Source organism: Aspergillus ruber (assembly GCF_000600275.1).
Source record: "Aspergillus ruber CBS 135680 unplaced genomic scaffold scaffold00005, whole genome shotgun sequence".
Classification (NCBI taxonomy): Eukaryota; Fungi; Ascomycota; class Eurotiomycetes; order Eurotiales; family Aspergillaceae; genus Aspergillus; species Aspergillus ruber.
In genome coordinates this window covers 1059027-1075407 of record NW_024467301.1, presented here as the reverse complement: position 1 = coordinate 1075407, position 16381 = coordinate 1059027, and the positions used below count along the sequence as shown (strand labels likewise).

Here is a 16381-nt window from a genome sequence, read left to right as displayed (position 1 = left end):
ATCATCGCCGCCTTCGTCATGCGATTTTAGTCATACCGCTCACGTGACCGTTATCGCAATCCCGAAACGGAAGAGAACAACCCCCCATGCGCGGCCTCCGGATCTTCTCCAGTCCTTCCTTTTGGCTGAATATTTTTCCTTTTCGTTTCTTCGATAGGCCTATTTTGCATTCCAGTCTCTCCTTTTGCATGGAAGCCCCCGGTCTTCCTCCGTGTACCACCGGACCGTGACCAGCTCGGCCCGCAATCAATCGCTCTCTATCCGAATCCATACAATCAATCAATTATCGCGACTTTATCTCCTGCTAATTATATCCGTTCTGACACCTGGCCCACCTTTTGTCTGCGGGGACGCTGACGTTCAATTGCTGTCGGAATCGTCTCCTTTTCTCTTTGTATGCTAGACGCACCAACACAAGTGCCTTTAGCATCCTGACAGGCCTTCATGATGGGCTCAACCGATAAAACCAAGCGCATTGTCTCCGCTATTGCGGCGACAGTGGTTGCTCTTGCGGCCGGAACCAACGTACGATCATTTCGTTTATTATCTCTTGCTTGATATAAAATGCATGGAATAATGTCAGTTTCAGGAACAAGTTGCTAATGGTTTGGTTCACTTATAGTATGCATACTCAGCATGGGCGCCCCAGTTCGGAGAACGAATGAAACTGTCGTCAACCGAAGTCAATTTTATCGTGAGATAGACTGCATTGTTTATAATATGGCAGGGAATGGATGTTCACATCTTCTAGGGTACGGCTGGTAATCTGGGGATGTACGCTTCAGGCATCCCTCTGGGTTTGTTGACTGATGCTCGTGGGCCACGACTCACGACACTGTTGGGTGCGATAACACTGGGAGTGGGATATTATCCAGTTTATTCAGGTTTGTATCAACTCTGTTGATTAGTAATATTGGGCGATGGCGAGCTCATTTGTTTTCTCAAACAGCCTACGAGCATGGAGAGGGATCGCTAGGGGCAGTGCTTTTATCTTTCTTCGTCTTCCTCACGGGCTTTGGAAGTTGCTCTGCCTTTTCGGCCTCCATCAAGACAGGTGCGGACTGACCCTCCTAGGACATGAGAGACTTGAATGCTAAATGCTCTACCTACAGCGGCATCCAATTTCCCAGACCACCGCGGGACGGCAACTGCATTTCCTCTGGCAGCCTTTGGGTTGAGTGCATTCTTTTGGTCCACCGTGTCGACCATCGCTTTCAAGGATGACACTGGCCGATTCCTCCTGTTGCTGGCGCTGGGGACCTTCGCTTTGACTATCGTTTCGATTCCGTTTCTTCGAATTATGCCTCCCAGCGATCCTTACGCGCCACTATCGTCGTCTGAATCAAGAGCCGAATCTAGGCCGTTGCGCCGGACCAAGTCCTCCGAGTTTTCATATCACACAGGAGAATCTGATGAAGCAGGTACGCAGAGTTCTTCTACTCTTGAACCACAGCACCCTGTGCGTGGCCGGTCGCAATCCATCGTATCCAATTCCCACTCTCCTGTACACAATTCCGATGTTGGTGAGACTTCGTCTTTGGTGTCCAAGTCGAGGTCGTCACAGGATTCCACGAATGAGGGTCATCCCAAACATAATACCGACGAGGATCATGATGATGCTTTGTCTGACATTGGCATGGACTTACCCCACCCAGACATTCGAGGCCTTGCAATGCTCGCAAAGGTCGAATTTTGGCAGCTTTTCCTGACCATGGCGCTTCTTTCTGGTCTTGGATTGATGACTATTAAGTATGTGAATCCCGCTTGTTAATAGAAAGCACTAGGTTCGTTTGCTAACGTCTCGACAGCAACATTGGCAACAGTGTAAGAATGACTGCCTAACTCGCATGGCTTCAATATCTAACGTTATGCAGACCAAGGCACTCTGGAACCACTACGATGACAGTGCTTCTGCCAAGTTTATCCAGCAGCGACAAGTCATGCACGTATCCATCTTGTCATGCGGAAACTTTCTCGGCCGCCTTTCTAGTGGTATGTCACCCTATGTGCTCGTAGTTCTGAAACTTGCTGCTAAATATATTCCGCTTATAGGCATTGGGTCAGACCTTTTGGTTAAAAAACTGAACATGTCACGCTTCTGGTGCCTATTCATTTCCGCAGTCGTCTTTACGGGAACCCAACTCGCAGGCGCCAGCATAGACAACCCCAACACATTGGTTCTCGTCTCTGGCTTCACAGGAGTTGCCTACGGCTTCCTCTTCGGCGTCTTCCCATCTCTGGTCGCCCATACATTCGGTATCGGCGGCCTTTCTCAAAACTGGGGCGCAATGACCATGGCGCCCGTCCTGAGCGGCAACGTCTTCAACATGCTTTACGGAAGCATTTACGACAAACACTCTGTTGTCGGTCCAGACGGAGAGCGGGACTGCCCTGACGGACTGGGCTGCTATCAAGCCGCGTACTATACCACGTTTTTCTCCGGTCTTGCTGGGATCGTTGTTTGTCTTTGGAGTATCACGCGTGAAAAGCGGATCCACTCTCACAACAAAAGAGTTGAGCATGAACGCATTGCTTAGTCGTTTCGTTACTATACCCCCGGTTATTGCCATTCATTCGCTTTCATGATCTGATACATACACTCTCTTCCTTTTCCTTTTTTTTCTTGTTTATCTCACTATCATCTACCATCTATCTTTCATTCATTTCTTTTTTGTTTTTTCTCGTATATTTTGTTTGGATCTCGAAAGACTGCAAGTACATATTGTCAGTGATAAAGGAAAAGTTGATCGTCATGAACTGTCTACTGATTGACTCAAATCATAGATTTCGTTGCTTGCCACGAGTCCAATGAATGACCTAATCGAAAGAATTAATATAACATAGATGGCACTTTGCCAGATTTAAGACAAAGGGAAATACTCTGATAGGAAGATTGGCTTTGAGTCCATTAGAGACTTATCATCATGAACATCGTCTACTCCGGCATGACTTTCGTCGGAAAAAAAAAAAAAAAAAAAAAAAAAAAAAAAAAAAAAAAAAGAAAAGAAAAAGAAAAAGAAGTAGCCAAAATGAAAGGAAATATTCAATTCAAGAGTATAATAATGAGAACAAAGAGTATAGAAAACACCCACTCCTTTTTCTCTTTTTCCGATATCTTTGCTTCACTGCTTTTGCTGTCTCAAGGAACAAAACAAGAATGAGAAATGTTATATTCCTTATCCTTTCCTTGGCATGTGGGAAGGAAAGGAGATAAGATAGGACCGTAACAGAGAAGGAAAGTAACAAGAGGTTTTGAAATCAAAAGTAAAGGCGTATTAATATTCCGATTTATATCCAGCCAATGACAAAAGTCGTAAAGGGTATCAAAAAGAGCAGGGAGGATCAGAGGATTTCGGCGATGGGAGAACTGCTTCTTTCCTTGTCTTTTTTTCTTCTTTTTTCTTCTTTTTTTCTCTTTTTTTCTCTTTCTTTTTTTTTATCGGTGTGTGGTAGTCGTATACAAGTGCCTAATCCCGATGCATTCAATATACTTTCCTAGATGCTCTTGGGTGACTTGGTAGGTGAGGAAGCAGAGGGTTGTTCCACCACATCGGACAATTTAATTCGTTTCGCCATAGGTTCATCGGGACTTTCGTTATTTGCCAGATTACTGTCACCACTAGGGCGCTCAGACAGTTGGGTCTCAAGCTCGGTTACACGTCGCTGGAGGTCGTCTTCCCGCCGTTGAGAATCTTCCAGGGATCTTCGAAGACGCACCTCAGAATCCCGGACTATCATTTCAGAACGGCGCGCAGTGGCATCACTCTGCTCCAGTTCCGCAACACGACCCCGGAAGAGCTCATTGATAACTTCCAATTCACTGACGCGGGTGTTCAGCTTGGTGTTGGCGGCCAGAAGCCTCTCGTATGTTTGCGGGGCCTCCATGTGACGGTCCACCGTAGGAGACGGTTGGCGTAGCTGCAGGGACGCATGGCCATTGTGTTGGTTGAGGCTCTGTTCTGCGAGGGTAACGCTGTCGAACATGTGTTGTGGCGCGATGTTGGAATTGTGTTGGTGCATGGAAGGTATACCCGGGGTATCTGTCCGGGAGACAGGTGAATTGGAGCGATCAGAATGGCTCGGGGACGCCTTTCGCGACGCGCGACGATATCCATGGGAGCCAAGGGGAGGAGTTCCTGCGTCGGATTGCGCGGAGGTTAGACCATTCGCATCGGCGGTACCGCCAGACTATCAGGACTATCAGTTAGCATCCTATCGGAGGAAAGGACAAGAAGAAAAAATTTTGGCAGGCAGCGATGTACCTTGCGTTTTGGACCCTGGCCGGCGGTTTTAACTCGATTGCGACTTTTGATCACATCTGTTTTCAAGCTTATCGGACGGGGTCGACCGTGGAGTTTCAGGAATAGACCACAGGCGTTGCAGAGGACCGATCCGAGTTCATCTCTGCGCCAGAGGGGAGTAGTGGACGTGCCACAATTCTGGCAAACCGGCTGTAATTGAGAGCGTTTCTGGTCAGTCAAAGTAGTCGCCATTATGCAAGAGAATATAAAAGAGGGAGGGTAAGAGAGGAGAGGAGAGAGGAAGTGAGAAGTCAACAAGGCACTGATACGGACAGTGAGGCAGAAAGTGAGAGGATGTGCGATGGTTGATAAGATCGGGAGTGAGAGATTTGATTGCTGGACCGGGCGCGATAAGGATTTGGTGTGCGCCAAGACCCGCCGCGATAACACAGGGAAAAAGATCACAGCACGAAAAAGTTGAGATAAAAGCAGCAGATATTAGGAATTATCACTATAAATCACTCACCGGATGATTCCCCTGTCCTCCGGTAGTGGCTGCGGGAGACGACATCGCGTAATTCATGTTCATCGCATTGCTGCTCGACGCTCTGAACACGTAGAGAAGACCCGGTCAGCATACTTTCTTTTGGTCAAAGCAGCGTGCTATTTTTTTTTTTTTTTTCTTTGTCCTCTGTACACAGGTATGATAGCGATGACAGTGCTGGAGATTATACAATGGCAACGGGGTTTGAGGAGCGAGATGTCCAACATAGGCCCTTCGACATGGGATTTCCCGACTCGATATTAAGATAGCACATACCGCAGATTCGATGTAGGAGCAGACGCGACCGACGCGAGAGCAGATAGACCCGGAAGCGACGGACCTAGAGAGCTGGACTCAAAGCTGTTACTGCTATGGCTATGACTATCGATGCCGCCCACCTCAGGAAGGGCACCTGAAAAGTGTGACGCGGTGGAAGACACACCCGCAGCAGCATCCGTCAACGGATGACGAGATGCCACTTCGGAATCGATCGAGGAAGATTGGCTATAGTTGGGAAGCTCGTGAGTCTGCGACGTCGAGGGCGACGGAGGACGGAGGGCTGGGTCGATGGGCGATGCCCGGAAAAGGATGGAAGCCACAGTGGAAATCGTGGAGTGAAAAGAACTAAAAATCCGGCCAGATGTGACCGAATTGACCGAGAGGAGGCAAGGTAAAGAAGGAAGAAAAGATATGGGGAGTCCACACCCTCGGAGGAGTTACGAATCGAGAACCGCGGAGGAATTGGGGGCCCAGCCAGATTAGAAAACAGACAACACAGAATTCACAGATGAACTCAGTGAATGCTTTTCCAATCTACACCTGCGTCAGAAGGAAATTGAATGACGGGGGCTGCAATTGACTGGCGACGTTGGGAAGGGAGGGAGAAAGAATAGGAGCGAAATCTCATAAATTCCAAAAGCAAAACTTATCATCAGTGATATGTAAGAATCTCCCGAGGGCTGTCAACCACCGCCACTACCAGCATTCAATAACAGCAGCGGCAGCAATGGAAGCACTATAAAAACGTGACAGCAAATTTACTTTAGATATATTACAAGCAATTCGCAGATATTATTCATTATAAGAACAACCAAGACAGGACCGTAGCGTAAGTCGATAGGAAAAGGCGGATAATCATCATCGGCTTCATCTCAACAGGCTTGCCTAGTTATGGAAAATCTCCAGCCTCTCTGTTCTATGTCCTGACTTCTAATTGCTATTTGGGCTATCAGTATCGAACTCAATATTAATCCTGGACAGCAGAATCCTCGAGTATGCAATGCAGGACGCAGGGAATGGCTCCCTTTCTTCGGCGAACACATGGCGTGAAATATGCATGCACCCACACAAACTATTAATACTGGCGTGTCATTCTTCACGCTCAGGCAGACCTATCATCAATATCGCGTAGTATGGTAAACAGCACTCGTTCCAGATGCCATGGTCTTGGTTTCCTGTCAGCGGAGATATCAACCGTTTCGACCAACAAGAAGTACGAAGCTTTGACCCGTTAACCCGGGCTGGGCTTCACCAGATCTCAATGGATTACATGTCCCCGGATCACGGTATATAAGTGCTATAAGCAAGCTTCTATGCTTGCAGTCGTTTTGGGGGAATTTCACATCCATAATGGTATGCAAGTTTCACGGTTTCATGTCCACTTGAACATGGTCTTCAGAACAATGGGATTCCATTGATGGAAGACCTCAAAACATGGCCCTATGTTACCAATCAACACTTATAAGGGACAGTCATTTGGATCAGATCATTGGCCCTCGGTGAGAGTTTCGCTTGACGAACCTGCGACATCCGGATGCAAACCCTATCCGACGTGTGTACCTCGTTGGATATCGCACTAGAGTCCCAAGGCAATTCTCCAGCAGAATCATGTCAAGGTTGAAGCACCAGGAGAAGCAGTTCGAGGATCATACACGCCAATCTCCCTCGGATTACGTACCAACTGTCCTTTTTTTCGTTCCCACATGAGTCTGGGGATCTTCATTTGTCGTCGTCGGCCTGTTTCTATTAGTGGAAACTTCATACTCTGTCCTGTATCGGCGTCTCAACCATCTCCTATCTTTGACATAATGGCCAACATGGTTGTTCTATATGTGCAGACCTTCGCGTACTCTGTAAAAAGTGCAATATTGCCCTCTTTTTTCTTCATTGCATCGTCATGGCTTTTCATATGAACCTTTCAGGGGGCGTCGGTGGTTAAGCTTCTCCGCCCGGTGGAGCCACACGGCATTTTGTGGCTAAGTAGTATGGTAATTACCAGGATCTGTGGCTGATGCGTTCTTCAAGGGTCTCACAATAATGGTAACACAGTCACGTGCAGTAATTACTGGTAACCAGGGCCCCAGTGCAGTCGTAAGGACCCGAAAAGGAACAACTCGACTACATTATTACTATCATTACTACCAGTCGATTCTGCTTCTTTCCCTTTTTTTTTTTTTTCCTGCTTTATGATTGTAATGCTTTGAATAGACCTTCTTCTTCTTGTCTTTCGTTATATCTCCTTATCTACTTCGCCTTATTAATATTCGGCTCTTTTTGCCTTCGCTGATGATCTATCCTCCTTCGCCTCCGAACGCTGGCCTGCGAACACTCGATAAATAATTAACCTCGAACCGCTCGATCATGCCGAAAAAAAATCGACCTGCAACATCGGGCTATGCTCGTCTTGCACAGGAGGAGGATAGACACGAATTCTTCAACTATGACGATTCCGACGATGACGACCTTCATGGAGTTAATTCCAGCAACGTTTCCCAATCTGCCCCTCGATATGCTCCCATCTCCTCTCGAGCGCAGATGCAAGCCTCCGGGCTTTCTACACCTCCCGAGTATCGACGAAGGCATAGTGGTCATTACCATCGACGGGGACGCAGGAATTCCGGTGTGGACATCAAGGCTATCAACGCGCGTCTTGAACGTTGGGCCGAGGAAATTGCCTCCAAGTTCAAGATCAACAAGGTTAAGGGGAAAACACTAGAGGAGGAGAAGCTAGAAATTTATCATTCCGTTTTCCAAGCTCCAGAGGGCGTTCGACCGGTCACTGCGGAGACACTTGAATCCGAGGAGATGGAAGGCGCCGTACGGCAAGCGCGGGGTGAGTTCGAAGATGTGGTGGAAAGTGTGCGTGTGGCGATCGAGTTAGGAACTCATCCTCGCATGATCTCTCAGGGAAGTTCCGGTAGCTACTTCGCGCGCAACAGCGAAGGGAAAGTGGTGGGCGTCTTCAAGCCCAAGGATGAGGAACCTTATGCATCTCGCAACCCCAAGTGGACAAAGTGGATTCACCGCAACTTGTTCCCATGCTTTTTTGGACGGGCGTGTTTGATTCCTAATCTTTCTTATGTATCGGAAGCGGCGGCTTATGTCCTCGACGCGCGTCTACAGACTCACATGGTTCCTTACACCGACATCGTCTGGTTATCCTCGAAATCATTTTTCTACGACTTCTGGGACCGGAGAAAAGCATGGATGGGCAAGAAACAGCTCCCTCCCAAGGTAGGAAGTTTCCAAGTGTTCCTCAAGGGATACAAAGATGCGAATATATTCCTGCGAGAACACCCATGGCCCGACCAAGCCAACACTGGATTTCGTGCGGAGGATGCGCCGAAACGCAAAAAGCGGCCATGGAACGAATCCTGCCGTCCATCCGGGATCCATTCGGATGATGAGGATGAAGATGAATACGCAGATGGTGATGTGCCATCGCCATCCCCACGCGAACAGAGCAACGAGCGTCGATTCCAGTGGACCGAGGGGCTCAAACAATCGTTCAGAGAAGCATTGGAGAAACTTGTTATTCTTGACTACATTATGCGCAACACAGACCGTGGTCTGGATAATTGGATGATCAAAATCGACTCTTTTTCGGAAGAGGTCTCTATTGTCGCTGATCCTCCGAAGTCAAACGGGAACAGCCCACAGCCGGGTAATGACGAGGACGATGACTACTTGCGCCCAGCACAACCTGTTTCCTTGAACCCAAATCAAAACCAAAGTACCAGCGCACCGTATCCTTACAAACGTCACGAAACCATGGTTGCTATTAGCCGCACCGGGACACCTTTGAGCGGACAACAAGAACCGCCAGTTTCGATTCAGATTGGAGCCATTGACAATAGTTTGTCATGGCCATGGAAGCATCCTGACGCAGTAAGCTACCCCGAAGTTGAGTGAAAAATGTTATTTGGTGACAATGCACTGATATTTTCATGTTTAATAGTGGCGAAGTTTCCCCTTCGGATGGCTATTCCTTCCCGTCTCCTTGATCGGACAACCGTTTTCGCAACGAACGAGGGATCATTTCTTACCGCTTCTGACTTCGACAGCATGGTGGAGTGGCACACAAATGGCTCTCCGGAAAATATTCGCGCAGGACGATGATTTCAAGGAGAGCATGTTTGCCCGACAAATGGCCGTCATGAAGGGTCAAGCTTGGAATGTCGTAGAGACTTTGAAGCATCCGGACCATGGTCCTTTGGAACTGACAAGGCGGACGCGGGTGTGTGTCTGGGATGACTTGGTGGATGTTCCAGTTGCAATTCCTCTCCGCGCCCCGTCGACGGACGCACAAAAACGCAAAGCGCGACAATACGACCCCGATAATGAGGAGATGGACATCGGTGCGGCCATGTCGTTGCAATCCGACCATGATCTCTTAGGTCTCGGATCCCCCTCAAGTGAACTTCCCAACCCGAATCGGTTCGAACTTGCCCGTGATCGGGGCGAATCCAGTAAGCTGGGCGGCAGTCCTGCAACGATCGATGCGCATGAAGTCAACAGGGATAGTATTGACGGACTTAGCACCAACGGGAGAGACCTAGACAGGAGCTGGGCTACTCTCCCTCCTCGGCCCCATGCCAAATCTGCCAGCATTGGCGGTCACCGCAAGAATGACTCACTTTCCACTGTCCGCAACCAAGCGGCCTTTGTCTTTGGTAGCGATGACCTGGAAGGTGACCTGGGTTACGCTGCCGCAGAAGGTATGGAAGGGAACCAACGCAAGGTCATTGTGGAACGTTTGGAGGCTGTCAAGAGCAAGAACCCGGTATTCACATGGTGCTAAAGCACCTACCATTACTTTTGTTTCGAATTCTTTCTATTTCCTTTCATTTCTCTTCGGTTTTTCTTCGTTTTTAGCGTGTGTTACGGGAATCTGGTACTAGGAGTACTTGTTTAGTTTTTACTGCAGGGTATATCTCTCACTGTTACAAAATCATCTACTTCCATGCTGTTTGTATATAGAGCTTATGTGCCAACCGCTTTTCTTCCTAATTGGCATAGAGCCAGACTATGTAGCATTGACGATTAATTCCACGATTTTATTACCCTTTTGGTACATGCTTTGATAAGCGTCCTTATCGTGCTTGGCGCGAGTGAGATCATGAGCATTGCAAAACTCCTGGTTCTCTACCCATCTTAACGCTCCATCCTTTACGGTGTTGGTGATTAAGATCGCCAGAATGACTGATATTCACTAATATACAGTATCTTTTTATTTTCAGCGTTGTCTCTGCCACGGCCCTTTTTCAGTGTGTGGCATGCCTCGGTCGTCCGAAGTTCAATCCTTGTCTTCGTCAAATCTCGACATCTCCCTCGAAAGATCTACCTACGACTAACTTATCTTCCTGTTATTTAACCCGAGAAACGATAAACATCGATCGCAACGTGTTCCTAACCCCCGCAATAACGCTTATCTACCTGCGATACAACTCGTCAAGCCTGTCTCGGATACCTGCATAAGTGAGAAGCAAAGCAAAACAATCATGGCATCCCACGCGGCCATGCTCCTGGACCCGCGAGCCTACAGGAAGCAGATCCAGACAAACGGTAATAATGGCCCTGGATATAACCCCTCTGGTCCTTCAAATCTACACGACGATGCGACTTCCGCCAAGGGCCCTGACATTGATGGCACTTTGTTCTTCCCATCGCGGATCCGTTGCCCCTCTCCACCCGAGAATCCTGTTTATAGTTATTCGAGTTCGGATGCTGCTGCTTCACAGTCAGTTGGCTTACACGATGAAGGAACAACAGGACAGTCGGATCCCGGTCGTCAGTCGTCGCGCAGCCATGCGACTGCGCCCTCCATCACGCCGCCAGGCACCGTCACCGCCACCCACCAGTTTTTCAGCCCCCAACGCCTTCCATTATCGAGGACAACCGCAAAATCAAGGTCGCCACGACAGGATTCGAGTCGGTCGAGTAGCGTCGGGAATAGAGCGGTTGGGTCGCCACAGCGCGCTGTAAGATTAGAACCGACATTTGATGTGCAGTTCGCGACGCCGACGGATTTTGAGAATGGGAATAACGAGAATGGAGCTATCGATACGTGTCATAACAGCTTGTTAGAGGATATGTATGGCGTGGAGAAACGGGAAAACCAGCCGCGCAAGAGGATCAAGACCGTTGATCCGTTTGATGAGCAGCAACAGCAGGTTAAACGCAGGAACTTCATAATGGCCGGAAATAGTGGACTGGGGGAATGGGTGAAGGAAGACCATGGCGAGTCTAAGCAGTCTTCCCCTGCCGCAAACATCGTGGATCTGACACTAGGTAAGAAGAATGAAACCACAAATGGTGGTACCCTGCTAAGCTATGATATCCCAGACGCTCCTAGTCACGGCGATGATGACGACCTGCAAGTCACTGGTTCCAATAACCTCAGCGTCCAAAGAGTCTGCTACGGAAAGTTAGAAAATGCGATGGTTCAAGCGATTATGGTTCCTAGACCAGCTGCGCAGAACATTTTCGGAGACTCGGAACACGACTGGCCATCGTTAAAGCTAGGGGTGCACAGGGAAGCAAATCAGGGCAACAATCGGATAGATGTATCTGATCCCCATGAGAGAATATTCGGAGCAATAGACTGTAAAACTGCAGCAGTGATTGTTCCCTTAATTGATTCTCCAGCCTTGAAGGTGGATATCACGGCTCGATTGGACGTTCGAAGACGGTCACCAGATGAATATCCATGGGGACCCTGTTCCGCATTCTACCGTGCATCTATCAACCTCTATGGCCTCAGGAAGGACGCGGACATTGTCGGAAGACATCTTGGCCAGAATAATGTCTGGCTGGGGACTCCGAACTCTGTCGAACAAGGCGTTCCAGTATTTAATCCACATGCAGAACGCCGACGTGCTCAAGCATCTTTCTTACCGGCAGTAGCGGCGCGTGGTCGGTCGGGGGTTAACTATGAAGTTCGAACAGCCGAGGAAGTCAATGATGCCGTCATGAAGATGTTTGATCAGTTGCAGAGTGCAGAGAATCTCCCAGAAATGGAGCCTCCTTCGATTATTTCCACTCTGCTCCTGCGTCACCAAAAGCAGGGACTCTGGTATATGACGGAAAAGGAAAAACCGCGTAAATTCGGTCCTAAGGAAGAAGATAACAATTCGCTTTGGAGAATAGATTATCGCCCCAACGGGGCGAAAAAGTATCGTGAGATTATCAGTGGCTTGGTCCTTGACGAGGAGCCTCCGCAAAGCTTGGGCGGTCTACTAGCGGACATGATGGGTTTAGGGAAAACATTAAGTATCCTTTCGCTTGTTGCGGCTTCGCTGGAGCAGGCTAGCAAGTGGGAAAAGCTATCTCCACACCCGGAACTCGTTAAAACTCTACCAAACATTCGCAATACCAGAACTACGCTGCTGGTAGCTCCTCTCAGTGCCGTCAACAACTGGGTGTCACAGATTAAGGAGCATGTTGTCGAGGACGGCCTTTCTTACTACGTCTTCCACGGCTCGAACCGGACATCCGACGTCGACAAACTGTCTCAGTATGATCTAGTGATTACGACCTACAGCATCGTACTCAGCGAGATATCCGGGCGTGGTTCAAAACGCGGCGGTGTGAGTCCTTTGACCAAAATGAACATGTTCCGGATTGTTCTCGACGAGGCGCACACGATACGAGAGCAAAGTGCAGCCCAGACACAAGCGATCTTCAAGCTGAACTCTGAACGACGCTGGTCGGTAACGGGTACCCCCATCCAGAACCGCCTGGATGATCTCCTCTCTGTGACCAAGTTCCTTGGACTAGTCCCGTATGATGATCGATCCCGATTCGCGATGCATATCCTTAGCAGGTTCAAAACCGGTGATGCTACGGTCTTGGCAAGTCTACGTGTGCTTGTTGATTCGTTTACACTCCGTCGGGTCAAGGATAAAGTTGATATCCCTATTCGCCATGATAAGATCATCACCCTCGACTTCTCTGATAAGGAACGGCAGCTGCATGAATTCTTCCGGAAGGAATCGAATGTGATGATGAGCGTGATTGCCGGCCAAGACCAGACGAAGATGAAGGGCCGGATGTACCACCACGTTCTCAAGGCAATGATGATTTTACGACAGATTAGTGCACATGGAAAAGAGCTCCTGGAGCCTGAGGATCGTGAGCGGATCAAGGGGGTTAGCGCACATGATGCTATTGACCTGGAAGAGGGTGGTGAAGTTACGACGGGGCTCTCGGATAAGAAGGCATATGAGATGTTCACGCTGATGCAACAATCATCAGCAGATGCTTGCGCAGTGTGTGCGAAGCGCTTGGAAGAGCCGAGCATGGAAACCGGTGCTTCAGACAAGAAAACCGCAATGGCCATTGTGCTTCCTTGCTTCGATGTCCTTTGCCCAGATTGTTTCTCTGGTTGGAAGAAGGCGTTTAAGCCTCAAACGAATGGGCCTTTGAATGATATCAAATGCCAGATTTGCGAAGGATGGATTCCAGCATCATACTCTACGATCACTTCGGCAGGCCTCCAGGAATACGAAGTGAACCAAGCCCAGGCAAAACAGAGCCGAAAGCAAGCCAAGGCAATTGGAGAATACGAAGGACCGCACACTAAGACGAACGCCCTCCTAGCCTCAATCCTAGATTCCGCAGAAGAGACCAAGACCCTCCCCGAAGGCGAGAAACCAATAAAATCAGTCGTGTTTTCTGCCTGGACCTCCCATCTCGACCTAATTGAAATTGCCCTCAAAGAAAACGGCATCACAGGCTATACACGCCTAGACGGCACAATGTCCCTCTCCGCCCGCCACCACGCCCTCGAAGTCTTCCACAATGACAACAGCACCACCATCCTTCTCGCCACCATCGGCGCCGGCGGTGTGGGTTTGAACCTGACCGCTGCGTCTAATGTCTACATAATGGAGCCGCAATATAACCCCGCGGCTGTGGCACAGGCTATCGACCGTGTGCATCGTTTAGGGCAGACGAGGGAGGTCAACACGGTACAGTTTGTGATGAAGGGGAGTATTGAAGAGAAGATCTTCGAGCTGGCAAAGAAAAAGCAACAACTAGCGGATTTGAGTATGAACCGGGGGAAATTGGATAAGAAAGACGTTCAGGAGGCGAGGATGCAAGAGTATAGAAGCTTGTTTCGGTAATCATTTTTTTGTTTGGTCTGGCATTTGTTTTATCTATTTCCGGTCGTGGGTTTGGTGTTTATGGGCGAGTTTGGCTGGTCTTTTTTGTTTCTTTCATCGATTTTCCTCTTGATACCCGCAGAGATATTATGATACTACAGAGCAGATATTATACCCCGGAGATACACGAGAGCTGGCGAGACAGACCCATCCATAGAATTTTGGTTGATTCAATTGAACATGCAAGTTCATGGATAATCACCTCTCACCATAAATCCCCATCTCAACACCCCCCAAAACACCCTCCAACTTCCTCCTCAACCCCCTTAGCTCCCTAACTTTCCGTTCCCTCTCCTCCTCAACTGTCCTCAACTCCCCCTCCAACTCCTTAAGCCTAATCTCTTGCTCTTTCTCCGACGACCCAATCCCCGGCAACACAGAAATCAAATACTCAATCTGCTGCTCCTTGATAATTAAATCCCTCGCTAACTCCCTCTGCCGACTCGCAAACGTGCTTGGCAGATCTGGCGCCGGAGCAAGTGGATCGTTCAGACCTCCTCCTCCCACACCACCGGCACCGCCATCTCCTTTACCACCTGGTGTTTCCGGAGCTGCAGATCCGCCGCCTGTTTGGCCAGGAGGTGGTGGTGAGGCTTGACCTTGGGATTGCGATGCGACGTTTGCTGGGACGGGGTGGGCGGTGGAGTTCTTGGTGATTTTTGCGAGGGCGGGGGCGGCGTCGGGGACTTGGGGTTGGATTGCTGGGGAATTGTCGTGGTAGGTTGTTAGGTAGCCTAGGGTTGCGTAGAATTGGGTTGCTAGCTGTGGGCTTGATTAGATGGCTTGGTTGGTAACGGGGAGAGGTAGTGGTTACCTGGTCGAGGCAGGTTTGGAGCTGGGTTAGGATGTCGGCCATGATGATTATGGTATGAGGGGTATCAGATGCGGTATTATATGTGGTAGTGAGTGTTCATTTTATTCATGTAATCTGAGAACGCGGTAGTTTTGGTTCGTGAAGTTGGAGATGCGGAGAAAAAGATAAAGCTCAGGCGGTGATCAGATAATTTCTCTTCCAACCACTCCAACACCATGGGCCCAGCTCGCTCAATACGAAATAGCCTCCTCCAAACAGGACAAAGACAACCATGCCATCGCCAATTCACCCAACACACAATCCTCCATAATACACCCTCCTTCACCCCTCTCACCCGCCGCCTCTTCAAACTCCCCTCTTTACCACCCACACCCTCCCAAAATCACCACGACCTCCCTTCCTTCCTCGCCTACGCCGACAGAATCGCTTTACCCGAATCCAGCACAACATACGTAGGCACGCACTACGAATACACAGTCCAACAAGTCCTCCGCCGCTTCGCCTTTTCCCTGCGCCGCGTTGGCGGGCGCGATGATCTGGGGGTTGATCTGGTGGGAACCTGGCACTTACCGAAACACGAGCACCCGCTGCGCGTATTTGTGCAGTGTAAAGCGCTGAAGACTAAACTGGGCCCGAACCTTGTGCGAGAACTGGAGGGGTCGTTTAATCTTCGATCGTCACCCGTGGATAGTGGCGGGGGAGGGGGAGGGAAATTGGGTGTATTGGTAGGCACGCGCGAGGCGACGAAGGGTGTTAGGGATGCGATGGCGAGGAGCTCATATCCGGTTATGTGGATGATGGTCGAGAAGGAACGGGGGACATTGCTGCAGGCGTTGTGGAATGCGAAGGGGGAGGAGATGGGGTTGGGGGGGTTGGGTGTTGAGGTACAGTTTTCTTCTGAGCCTAGTTCGATTACGAAGAATATTGCTTTGACGTGGGATGGGGAGGAGATTCCGGGTATGGATGAGGTGGAGAGGGATATGGCTAGGCTTGAGGATCGGTGGATGGCGCTTTGGGAGAAGGACGGGCCTATGCCGGAGAGTCGCAAGTGGGCGCTGTTGGATATCGTAGAGAAGCTGTACCCTGGGGAGAAGCCCTTAGTCGGGACTATGGGGTTTACGGGGACGTGCAGTATACTGTCTGATGAGGACAGAAAGAAGGTCCTGCAACTCTTGAACGAGGGCGAATCCGCTCAAACAGAAGGAAACCAAGCATAAATCACCGTCCAATCTCGTAGCTTCTAAGTTCACGAGTGGTTCTTTTGCACTGTACCATTTTGATTCATCCTTAAGGGTATATAACTTATTATAGACAAAACATAGCCACTAATTTCATA

General features: G+C 49.3%; 5 protein-coding genes across 5 annotated transcripts; 3 read left to right on the top strand and 2 right to left on the bottom strand.

Moving 5' to 3' along the window:
- Positions 1-95: 95 nt before the first annotated feature.
- Positions 96-2866, top strand: EURHEDRAFT_474102 (putative MFS transporter). The gene is made up of 8 exons (XM_040785376.1): positions 96-525; positions 623-694; positions 752-884; positions 950-1054; positions 1113-1749; positions 1809-1824; positions 1875-1992; positions 2053-2866. The coding sequence occupies exons 1-8, from the start codon at positions 445-447 to the stop codon at positions 2535-2537; spliced, it is 1647 nt and encodes a 548-aa protein (XP_040641495.1). The 5' UTR covers positions 96-444; the 3' UTR covers positions 2538-2866.
- Positions 2867-3495: 629 nt separating this feature from the next.
- EURHEDRAFT_375625 (putative GATA transcription factor (AreB)) lies at positions 3496-4493 on the bottom strand (the record flags this gene model as incomplete). Its single annotated transcript, XM_040778760.1, has 2 exons — positions 3496-4188; positions 4263-4493. The coding sequence occupies 2 exons, from the start codon at positions 4491-4493 to the stop codon at positions 3496-3498; spliced, it is 924 nt and encodes a 307-aa protein (XP_040641494.1).
- Positions 4494-7425: 2932 nt separating this feature from the next.
- On the top strand, positions 7426-14192 carry EURHEDRAFT_513639 (uncharacterized protein; the record flags this gene model as incomplete). Its single annotated transcript, XM_040786190.1, has 4 exons — positions 7426-8952; positions 9023-9847; positions 10521-11355; positions 11410-14192. 4 exons carry the CDS (start codon positions 7426-7428, stop codon positions 14190-14192), a joined length of 5970 nt encoding a protein of 1989 aa, XP_040641493.1.
- A 237-nt stretch (positions 14193-14429) lies between these two features.
- EURHEDRAFT_375622 (med21 domain-containing protein) lies at positions 14430-15087 on the bottom strand (the record flags this gene model as incomplete). The annotated part of the gene is made up of 2 exons (XM_040778759.1): positions 14430-14993; positions 15046-15087. 2 exons carry the CDS (start codon positions 15085-15087, stop codon positions 14430-14432), a joined length of 606 nt encoding a protein of 201 aa, XP_040641492.1.
- Positions 15088-15371: 284 nt separating this feature from the next.
- On the top strand, positions 15372-16220 carry EURHEDRAFT_442326 (uncharacterized protein; the record flags this gene model as incomplete). The annotated part of the gene is made up of 1 exon (XM_040783477.1): positions 15372-16220. A coding segment is annotated over one exon (849 nt), but the record flags the coding sequence as incomplete, so codon positions are not given.
- Between the last annotated feature and the right edge of the window lie 161 nt (positions 16221-16381).